The sequence below is a fragment of the Zootermopsis nevadensis genome, unplaced genomic scaffold, assembly GCF_977971745.1.
Source record: "Zootermopsis nevadensis isolate Lab colony 2312 unplaced genomic scaffold, Znev_1.0 Znev_ptg000019l, whole genome shotgun sequence".
Taxonomy (NCBI): domain Eukaryota; kingdom Metazoa; phylum Arthropoda; class Insecta; order Blattodea; family Termopsidae; genus Zootermopsis; species Zootermopsis nevadensis.
This window is the reverse complement of record NW_028259151.1, coordinates 4,996,470-5,008,655: the sequence shown is the minus strand read 5'-3', so window position 1 is coordinate 5,008,655 and position 12,186 is coordinate 4,996,470. Positions and strand designations below refer to the sequence as shown.

The 12,186-nt window shown below is 38.7% G+C and overlaps 1 protein-coding gene and 1 long non-coding RNA gene across 29 annotated transcripts in view; one reads left to right on the top strand and one right to left on the bottom strand.

The window, feature by feature from the left end:
* Positions 1 to 12,186, bottom strand: part of Rbfox1 (RNA-binding Fox protein 1) — a 351,925-nt gene that overhangs the window by 121,918 nt on the left and 217,821 nt on the right. The window contains exon 1 of one of the 27 annotated variants that reach the window (XM_087351502.1): positions 1,575 to 2,043. The exons of the other annotated variants lie outside the window; for them this stretch is intronic. Coding sequence (XP_087207628.1) covers positions 1,575 to 1,586 — 12 coding nt within the window. The 5' untranslated portion in view covers positions 1,587 to 2,043. Of the gene's footprint in view, positions 1 to 1,574; positions 2,044 to 12,186 lie in introns of those variants that run through there. 27 annotated transcript variants of the gene reach the window in all.
* LOC147873368 (uncharacterized) lies at positions 7,496 to 9,152 on the top strand. 2 transcript variants are annotated; one of them, XR_015535861.1, is made up of 2 exons: positions 7,496 to 7,725; positions 7,852 to 9,152. It is a non-coding gene; the product is annotated as an uncharacterized LOC147873368 (long non-coding RNA). The 2 variants fall into 2 exon arrangements; XR_015535860.1 differs by having other exon boundaries at positions 7,496 to 7,741.

The window sequence follows — 12,186 nt, the reverse complement described above, 5'->3', positions numbered from 1 at the left end:
CAGCTGCAAGCACAATACTGACAAAGTTAAAACTCCAGTGAGGTGTTTAACAAAAGAATAACTATACACTTTCACTGGATTCCAATGATGTGCTCAATGTCTCACACCCTCAACAATAATTAAATCCTCAGGTAGAAGGCATTCATCAGTCACAAATTCAAAACAACAAAATACTAACTGTAAACGTTTCCCATAAAAGCATCGAAGTTAAGTGCATGAACCTGTCCAACTTACAACAAAAAGGGGTGACCAAGTTCCAGGATAAAGGGGTGTCCAAGACATAGGGTATTGTGGATATGTAAAATTATAGGATATTCGCCGGTTCCAATTAAAAGTGTCCAATATAGAGGGGTGTCCAGGATATATGGGTGTCCAACTAGAGGGGTTTTACTCTTATTTACAATGCACACGGAAGACAGTTAGAAAAGTCCATTTCCCCCCCACAAGGTAAGTTTCTCTCGACCTGACGCAGTTTAATCGCGGAGTGCATTCACTCCACCGCCACAGCGCTGTATGACGCTTTATATTAATTTTATGAAGTACGGCGTGTCGATATTTGAAGTCTTTCAGGGATACCAATCCCCGTACGTTAATGTTACTAACTGGAAAAAAGCCCATGTACATTTTGTGGAATGAATAATAAAATAAACTTGATGAAAGCAAAGGGCAAAGTTCTATGAGAATTACCGAGTTGGTTTGAAATTGCCAAATCCGCAATGAATGTGTAGACACGCTTGGCTGAGGAAGCGAACTCCCCCCCCTTCCCCCGCATAACGCCAAGCATCGATAACAAAAAAACCGGAGTCGGTACAGGCAACGGGGCAGATGCACACTGAATTATGAACGCAGAAGTATTGAACGAATGAATACGCTTAAATAAAGACGGGAGTGAAGGGAACAATAACATGTCAGGATGCAACATAAACGGTCAAAATAAAAAGGCACGATGCCAAAACAAAGCTAGCATGGTTTTACAAATAACCACAACGCCGGGTGGATCAGGACTGCGAACATCAATACTCGCTGCACTACACACGAACAGCTTTTCCACGGTCAGTGTACGTAATGTCCTTGTCGGTACGAAACATCCATTTCAGTTTCTGTGCATCTATTTCGAAGAACTGCGCATTCCGTATTAATACGCACAGTGTCCTTGGAAAACGGCAACTAGCCAGTAAGAAACAGCATTGTCCATTACTTATACGAACGTGTTAATAAGGCAGAAATAGAACTTAGAACTCAGTCTCCGTTTCAAGCGTCGTGAAAAACTTCACTGCGCTGTTGCCAAATTTACAACTCACGTTGCATATGCTTCTAATCGGGAACAAAACGGTATGTCTACAGGATGCATTGTCCATTACTTATACGAACGTGTTAATAAGGCAGAAATAGAACTTAGAACTCAGTCTCCGTTTCAAGCGTCGTGAAAAACTTCACTGCGCTGTTGCCAAATTTACAACTCACGTTGCATATGCTTCTAATCGGGAACAAAACGGTATGTCTACAGGATGCTGTGGAGAGGACATGGTGCTTCGTGCGTAACAGGGGACTGATACAAATAGCACAATACTCACTGGATAATACATTCCCGGCTGAGGCGGAAGAAAGAAGGCCCCTGAGCCCCACAGTTTGGCTGCTGAAGATGAACGGCTAGCACATAGAATCCTGCTGTACCAAAGGCACACACTTCGCCCGCTTCACTAAAGCTAAAAACCTAGCTCTAGTTCCTTCCTCTTAAAAACGAAAATTATCTTGTTCACTCTTTCTAAATAAGCGTCGATATAAAAACAAACACTGCTTCAATAATGTATAAAAACTCTCTTCCCTCTCGAACACACACAGACTTCTTCGCTTGGGGTCAAGCCACTGTATACTAAAACTACCTCTCGCTTGGTCGACCGTGCGCCTGCTTGCTTCAGTCTGCTTGCTTGCCTGACCCTCCACCGAAGTCTCGCTTTTACCCGCCCTCCCGCCGAACAACCCAGCCAGCAGAATGCAGATCAATGAATTTTCCCTTCTCCTACTGCTGCCGCCTGTTACTACCAACATCACGATACTCCTGAGACCCGCCAAGCGCTGCAGTACAATCCAACATTGCCGCGCCATCTCTCGGTAACTTCAAGAACTACAATCATTACTGCACGCCTTTCCTATAAATTCCAATGTACGTTGAACCGTTTTACGAACACGCGGTTCAACAAGTGTGTTCCGTGATAAAAGAATCACCAAAAACAAAAGTAAATTATAAATGTGATTAAGAAATGGTTTCGTCGATTTCTTGGATCACTTAAAATACTGACAATGTTCCTTGTGAAGATATAACTCGTCTGTAAATGTATAATTATAGTCCAGCCCGCACAGGATATATTATATTGCAGCAATATGAGAAAGTGGCTAAAAACAGAACCTGGATACGAGAATTCCGCTCACCATTCTTCAGTGAATTACATAACATGAAAATAATCCCGATGATACACGGGAAGGTTCCCAGAAATTCCGTTACTCGGCTATGACTGTAATTTGTCCTTCACGTATCTTGTTACCAACACACTTTTAATATCACTAGGGATGAGCGTAATAGTTCTATCGGCGTACGGGCCCGACGACTGGCGTTGTAATACCCGCAGACACAAGTTGTTGTTGTTTTTATCTCCGCCACCACAGGCTTGTCTAATTGGTACGGAGGTCACATTCACCCGTAGCTCTAAGATGACCATTCAACCCAGTGAAGTCGTTAAGAATCTTTTAAGTTTTATCTCCGCGTCGTAACGCCGTAGTGCTTATCATAGGTAAGACATAATTTCTCACTCTATTAAAAGACATCGAAGAAACAGTTCCACCACGTTCTTGCTACTCTTAAAATACACCCTATTTGAATTCTGTGCCAGTCTCAGCCACAACTTCAAACAGAACAGGAAACTGCATTCTCTGGGTGGCACTTCATTTACGTATGACGTCAATCTACAACGTATGCCACACGCAATGACAGCAGAGCTGTACGGTCGTTGCATCTGAAGGCGTTCACATAATACGTAGCTGCTGTTAATGTATTAGAAATATTTTCGAAAGCACTGAGGCTGTGGAAACACTGTACAGGACTGGGTGTCTATAATGTTTAATGAAGGCATTAATCGGATCATTACTCAGCCATAAATATTCGTATAAATAGGAACAAAAAATAAAGTTGATAAAAATGTGTCAAAAGACTCAAAATTTTCCGATATATATTCGTTTCGGCCCTTAAAAGGAATCAAACTAGACGAAAATCAAACTGACCCGACAAAATTTACCACAGGTCTATCACACAGAGTATGGCAGAAATCGATGTGGTAATTTGACCGCGGTTGCTAGCAAACACACGAACACGACACAAGTTAATAGGTGACTTATACTTTTTTTGTCTTAACACGCCTAGAAACACCTTCCCACTACGTACGACATATTTCTCCAACAAATTCCCATTCATCAAAAACGATACTACTAATTTAAAGCGGACCAACCTCACTGAAGTCCAGAAAACGTGAACCATTTCATTCTGCAGCGATATTTCGACCAATTAAGAATAAACTATTCTTGACGATGGTTTATGTCAGCGTTCATGTTTACGTCGTTAAATACGTATAAATACAAAAAGAATTCAAGTCACTTGTATAACTTAATAAGGTAAGTTAATTATGTACACAGTTCTTGTATGTCTGATCTTTACCGGTAAATCTGACATATCTTAATCCGCGTTATGAAACCAGTTTCTTAGTGTTTGCTTGCGATAACAGAAGTTACTTAAACGGGCGTGGCCGGAACTCGTGGAAAACTTTAATGCAGCATAGTTAGTAATTCTCATTGTTCTATTACGCAGAACTTTTTATTTGGCCAAAAAAAAACTGTTTAGGTTTTGGTTCATACGGATTACTCGGTGGCGACACAGAGATGTCCACAGCAGTGGTCACTATCGCCACCTATTAGCTCCACAGTCCTCCGAGCACTAGAATTACCAGTTTCTACATGGACTCCGTTGAAAAAGCATTCATAATTCGTCGAGGGCTAGGAAACCTTAAAAACAGACCAAGCTGTAATACTAATTCTAAATAAATGTGTATATAATGTAAAGTATATAAAAATATACGGCACTTATCAATATTGATTTCTGACTAGCGGATCAAATTTTAATATAATTTCTGCCCAACATTTATCTTATAAATACTGTTGCAGTATTATTTACAAGCCGAACACCACAGGACCAGTTAGTCGACAATTCTAGAAATAAAATCTTGGGTATTAAATGATTCCATATTTATGAGCTATCAATAGATAACGCCACTTTCTTTGAGACGGTTTTGTGTCGAGACCAGGCATTTAGAAGACAGCCTTGGTGTCTCGTATAAAGGAGCTAACTTAAAACCATTACCTTCTTCACTGTGAAAAAACCAAGGTTCATGTGTAACCAGCCTCAGGTTCATTTTTTCACAGCAGCATATTATATCCGATTTTTAAAAAAGGAGAAAGTAACAAAAGTTTAGAATAACTGACGACAAAAATATGTGAAAGTGGTGGGAATCAAATACGAAAGAAAGGAGGGATAAAACAAAGGAACGGAAGACAAATAGAAACATAAGAAAGAGGGCGAAGGATAAATATATGAGAGAAATAATTTCCCGTTTAATTTCAATACGATTAGACACTAGTACAATCGTACAAATTAGTACAGTAGCAGCTTATGTTGGTATTTACAATCATGATATTTTTACTATCAGAATTCAATATCAAATCAGAAACGTAACCTTGAACCACGACAGAATAACAACTCCACTCTGAACCCAAGGTCACGAAAAACAATTCTATTATCTAATGATATACCATCATCCGATCGGGCTGTTCACAGGACTAGATTACTTCAACAACTACTGGCGACGGTCCCCATGCGATGAGTTGACCAACTGCTTTTTAACAACACAGTTTCGACAACTTTAAATGAGCAGCGATTAATTCTACCCAACTTCATAACCTCCTTCAACCAGTATGCCTCGGAGGCTTCTGACATGTGAAACTAAACCGACAACTTCCACGGACAAAGAACATTCTTTCTCATACACAAAGAGAACAAGAAATTGTAAATTCCAGTTCTCGCGCTGAACACTTAAAAGAAACAGAAGGGTAACGCAAGTTCCCTTAAAAATCAAGGACATCTACTCCAGATGGACGAAATCAGATCCCCATTCTGATATTTGAAGTCAAATGAATGGTACATGACACAACGCCGTGTTGACAGACGAGACATCAAATGCGTCTACTCAGGGGATCTCCCATGACAACCGTCGAGTACCGGAAGTACGTCTGTCTATACATGTTACCTAGCAATGAAACACACCTCACCACCAAACGTTAATTGCTAATTAACAACCACTATTAGTAATTTACTGAGTTCCGGCTACCAGCCTTTAAATTATATACACAAAAGAAAAATTCATGACTAACAGTGGTTCCTGAAGATGTCCAAATCTTGCTTTTATTTTATACTATATCTTAAAATGCCATTAAAATCTCCACTTTTTGATTCACAAAGCGAGACACGGATAAAACAAAGACCGAACAACATTACAAAAACATTTTTGAGAATCTACTTGCAGAAGCTTTGTCAAGCTTCTACGGAAAACAAAACATCCAATTATTAAACGTTAATCGGTTTGAAGCGTAAGATTTTGAGACCGTTACGCCCGTGCGTCCTATATTACTCAGATATTAATAACTGCCGAAAATCGGCTACTTCTCTCTCCAGGGCATGTTTCCCAATTTAAGCAGAAATGTATCTGATCCAGATATACGTAAATTTCTGTACGCCAAAACATTTTGCAAATTCATAGCAGCTGAAAGTATTGAGTACGACAGCAAACGAGTACTATTACACCCGTCTATACGTAACCGTTTTTAATTTTCCTTTGGAACAAACACACATTTCTTCCACTTACAAATCACAGGGATTGTATCCTTCAGCAGTTCACTTCCAGCCAGGGAAGAAAGATATTTTCCAGATGGTGCCTTCTGTCAATAGCTCAACACATAAACAAGTTCTTTTTCCTACTCTTTACAGCATCACGTGATACATTTTCGTGTAAACCCAGATCTCACTACGCACGTGAAAGACACATCCGGGTTGGGCTTGTCCCTATTGAAAGATACGTTTCCTACATTAAATAACAAGCGCCAAGCACGGTCAGCATACCAGAACTTTTAATCTCGTCATCGTTGTCATCACCAGCGACATGTCAAAGCCAACTTGTCCAGCGTAGAACCCATGTCTCCAACGGCTGACAGTCTGATGTCGGATTATTACGTATTGGGACCGGTTGCCAAATAAACTGCAAATGATACACTGCTGTCTTTCCTAAAACGTACTTCTGGCAGATTCCGTTTCTATTCCAGAGTTCCTTCAGCCAGCTTGAAAACATTAAACGGAGTTCAAACAATAGAGGTTCAGAAAAAAAAGCTGACATGTTTACTACAGTTGATGCCACATCTTCCCCGCAACACTCACGAAGTAATTTGTCATGATATCGAAAGGGGAAACAAAACAATTGCCAAATGCGATGTCTTTTTTGTGACGAAAAGGAGTTCCAGAGAAATTGCGTTGCGCTGTAAAACCTAATTTCATGAAAAGCCCTTTGCACGTGGAAAAAGTTTTTGATCGAAATTGAACTTCAATGTGATCGGGACTGGACTATTGCGGTACATTTTGGATCAAATTCTTTTTCATATTTAAAATGTATTTTATCGATTACATTTTTGTTTGTTTAAAAAAGTTTGATACCACATGTTTGTGTAATATTTTCTATTTTTAACATAATTTAAAAGTATTTGTTTTTAAAACATGTGTACCCCAAAAAAGAAACAAATGATCGAAATTATATCATCTTAGCCTATTTATTGACGTGTCACTCTGTGCATACTGATTTTCCAACAGAGTCAAAACTCAGCGACAACCATATAACAGAAAGTCCAGTGGTACGATTTCCGTCGCTTTGAAATTCTGATGGGAAACCCACAAAATCACTGTTCCGACAAAAAATATTTCTAATTGTATATAATCAAGAAGCAGAGTTCTTGTGAATGTAACACGTTGCTCGGTTTATCAACAAATTCCGTGCGCTTCATGCATTTTGATCTTTTTCTCAACAGCCTGTCCCCATTTTGATTCAGATGAATTCAGTGTATACTTCCACAATCTACATCTTCAAAATCCATTTAGAATTATCGTCCCTTCTAAGCATAGTTCTTCAGTTCAGTTAAGAACGAGATGATAATCGAAAACATTACACAATGGCACAATTGTATTTTGCTTGGACGAAATTCATCTGCGACTGTGCATAAATATCTTTCACCTCTGCCCCTCTAACAGTAAGTTGTCTTTCCCTTCTCGTTCCACACACAGCTGCTTCTGCCTTAACAAATCATTCAACTCCGTCTGTCTGTTATCTTGAAATTTATCGACGTCCAACACAATAAAAAAACAAAAACTGAAGAAAAAATAATATCTGCAGACTGGTATAAAGCTAAGCCACTTGTCAGATGTTCAACAAGATAACGAACAAACCCAGCGTTAATTCGTCGAGTTGTCGAACAAGCACGAACCAGTGTGAAATAAACCACACTCGCCCACGTTCGGCGGGGCAGAACTCATTAACAAACGCTCGATGCACCTGTGACGTCGCCTTGCGGCAAAGTTTCGTTGGGGTGCGATGACACCAGTGTTAGTCATGTAGCTGTCATTCCTGCGCTGAATGTCAGCCTTAAACCACATACTTTCGAAACTGATCTAGCACGGAAACTGCAATTAATCTTTTTTTCTATAATTCACAGTGATCTGTCATCGAAACTGCAAGTACCGGTAGATGAGCCAATCACGATGGAAAGAGGCAGAGACTAAGCCGGGCCAATAGGGACACTTGGCATCAGAGGAGAAGTAAAATGGTGGGGAGGAGAGGATAAGAGAGAAGTCAGCCCTTATTAACAGAACAATCACAAGACAAAATAGATTCCTTGGTGAAAGACTGTCTTCGCTCCTTCACGTCACGAAAGAGAGGCTTTCAAGCTAGATCGACGGAGAAGCCATCTTCCCTGTTCATATTATCGGAACGGAACTCGATCTACATCGCTTCCCGAAAGATCCGGTCTATTGGGCTTGACGTTTTGGCAAGCTCACTGGTGTTCTGTAGCTGTATCCCTGTATTTGTGTTATCAGTGCATAAACTCGTGTCTTCCTCGCAGTGCATTTGACGAAGATGTGTGTTTAGGAATAAATGTGCAAAACAGCGAGTTTGGCTTTGGAGTGTAAATAAATTCTATTCCATTCGCCAGATGGTACGAATTCGTAATTAGAGGATAACTATCTGGTATCAGTCCGTAAGCCATGCTCATTTAGAATTTAATTGAGAGAACAATGCTTTCACGCTGCAAATACACCTGCTAAATAAATTTTACAAAATTATTATTAACATAACGGAATGCTTCGTGCGAGCATGTATGATTTTTGAATGTATGGTTATTACAAGGAAATGCAAAATTACTGTAAATGAATTATTATCTCTAACATTGCAATTTATTATTTCAACTGTTTAGTCTGTAAAAAAAATTACGTCAGATAATTACAATATGTGGTATACAGATGGCAATGGTATCTGACTGATTTTGTAGTGGTAGCATGAAGATAATCCAGGTGAATTAGCTTCGAACGACCTGCAATATTGTTACGAAACTATCGTAATTAATCAGTCAATCAATGATATGACGCTGCAAACCAGAACAAACTAATGGGAAAAAACTTATTAGATTTTCCAGGAAGATTGGACGAGTAAGTAACACAAAATATTAAGTGACATTTACGACGACACAATTATAAGAAAGTTGGGAAAGAATAAAGAAGGAAGTGTGACGTGAATTTTCCATGTGGTATTAGAGACTACAGTAAACCACGAAGATCAGAGTCGTTAAACATTTAGGAGGAGGCCTTGTTAATAAGCGACAAACCCTTGAGCAAAGCCTACCAGCAAGCGAATTTGTGTATTACACAGCAACATACTATACATATAGGATAGAATACAACGTAAAATGTCTCAACATTTTGAATATTAAATTATTATGACTCGTGAATTCAGCGTCAATATCTCCTATTCATTAAGCCGTTCATTCCTGTACTCACCAAAATACGTAAAAGCCAGACAAAATTAGATTAGAAGATCATGTTATTTCACAACGTTGAACTAATTACAACATTCTTCGTCGTACCATACGAGACTAAAATAACCACTTAAAATTCACTGTCAAATTCTGTCACGGTCCTTACAACTTCCAATACTTGAGACAACAACTTGATACTTTTAATAAACTTCAGCTTCAATGACAGCTGACTGATTAGCGTGCAGTGACATAACAAAGGTGACATTTTCTACGGATCCAGTGCACGCGTACGGATAACAAGTGAGGTTTTCGTTGTAACTGACCTACAGCGAAACCACCTTCTCATGTCACGTTCTGGCAAACCCACACGCCATTTTAGATGGTACATATTAACCTATAGACCCACGGATGTTGTAATTTACATCTGAAATTGTTCTTCGCTGCTACAATTTTTACCTCTGATCCCACAGCTTTGTTAGCATGTACTTGAAAATTGATTACACAACACACCTTAGGTACAGAGAGTCCACATCTCGTCAAACTAAAGTTTAACTTTACAAAGAAAATATTACATGACACTCTGAAGCATTTTGGGGGAAAATAATTTGAGAAGGGAGAAAACTTCTTGCTATCGGCAAGACACTTCGTAAATTGTAGGCTTGACACACTAAAACCGATGGGAAAACAAAAACTCTTCCTGGTTTATCAGAAGAAAGACTGTGAAAAGAGGAACACAAGCGATATCAGTTCTGAAATGTTGAAGACACGCTCTGCATACTGTAATACACATGCGCAAATATAAGTATAATGGTGGAGGTCATGCCTGTTCATATGTTTCACCTCCGATATTACTCGGTCTTGGAAGCGTACATTAAAAATTGAAGAGGGGATGTAATTTTTATTCCTACTGACGACATACGCCTACAAATCCCATTTTACAGGACGTCCATACCACAAACTTCAGAGATTTTTTGTCAAGTAAGTGCTCGTAATTAAACAATTGTAACTGATAATAAAATATAGATATATATATAATAACGATCTACAATTTTTATTTGGAACACATCTCAATGTGGTAAATATTATATAAAATAAAAGGAAAAATTAATTATTATAATTTATAACAGCAACCTAAGGGACCAGTCTAATGGCATGAATGTGTTTCTATTTATTTTGTTAAAGGAAACGCATAGTTAAAACATGCAATGAGACGATTATGACTGAAATCACATAAATTCGAATGAAGGGCACCGAAGAAATCTTCAGCATATGCCTCACCTTACTATCGAAGGGTTATATTAAATTCATTTCGAAAAAAGGCCTCTTCTGGTATATTTTCTTAACCTTAATTACACATTCACCGATTTTTTATTTAACACGTCATCTAGCTCAGGCCTACATCTTCAATGGTGGGGACTTCTGGCATAAGTCTCCGTTAATTCCTCGCTTTACGAATGGGATACGTTCCCTAAAACCATTTATTAAATGAATACAAATTTCAAATTACCTTGAATACAATAATTAGTGATACGATTACATGAGCTAAAGCGTACGTAGGAAAATTAATTTCCGTTTTCCGACAAAGAGATTATGATTTTTTAAGTCCGTTAATGCGAAAAATTAATTACGTGAACGTTTATATAACGAGAAGCTAGCGTATTAATGAAAACGTACAGCGTAACAAATACCGAATTATCAGCTATAGGCGTATTGCAGGGGGGCCATTTTATTACATCACTGAACGGCGAAGACCTCAGATTCAATTTCATTTCGTATAAAACAAATGCGACACGCAGGAGGCCTTCATCTGTTGAGAGCAGAGAATGCGTAATGAACAGTTCCCACACATCTGTTAGTCGACAGCAAGGATGGGCGGCTGGAGTTTTGCATAAAAAATGCGGATCTAACGTCATTATGACGCCTAGCAACGGGAGAGAACAACGCTTGGCTAAAGTCACCGCAATTAAACGAAACACGCTCGTTACAATGCATCACTCCCAGAACAATACAACTAAGTTCCAACTATTCCAGCAGTTCATTGATAAGTCTGTGGTTAGCTAGTCACGAAATTCCAAACATTTATGTGTCCCGAAGGTTCGTTATCATGATCACAAGAGGCCGCACTGGACCATCATTTGAGTCAGTCAAAAACCTAACGCCTTGCATGATCCAGATCAATTTTAATAACAACCTCCCATCTACGTCTAGGTTTCTGAAGAAGTATCTTACCTTCAATTATTTAAAATTTTGTATTCATTATTTTATGTCTCTCATATTATGCTTATTAATATCACTTCAAAACGACAAAACTGATAACAAACACATATAAAACTCCAAGAAAACACGATAAAATGTAGAGAATTCGTACCGAACAGAATGAGAAGCTTTATCTCAACAAAAACACCCAAAATAATTACAAAAGATTCATGAAATTAAAAGTCTTTGGGTGGACTACGACTTCTCACCCAAAAAAAAAAAAAAATTTATTTTCCCCGATAGAATTAAAAACGGGCTTCTGTAATAATTTCTCTTTTATGTCGAATAATGAAATGCAAGAACATACTTTTTGCGGTTAACAAGTCCGCTACGATAAAATCGAAAATTTGCTTCAACACCGGATACGATTAAGTAAAAATCTACGTGGAAATCTTAAGACATGATTTTCTTTCCTTTATCATATCAAAAAAATACAGCGATTCTAACAATCATGTTTTACGACATTTTTGCTAAGCCAAAACTAGTCGAAAATCAATTTAATACGTTTTAGAATTATAATTCAGAAAACACTTTTTATTTTCACTTCGCAATCAACATACGAGGGGTGTATACAAATGATTTAGACTGGAGTTACGATTTCGACCCGGCGATGGAAAGCGACTACCATGGGCAGAGATGGACCGCATGGTTCTTTGGGGGTGTCTCGTACCCGTTCCCTGACAGCATCACGTAAGGCGTCACTATCGGGGAATCGGTGACCACGCAACGGGGTTCTTCATCTCACAGAAGAGGACATAGTCA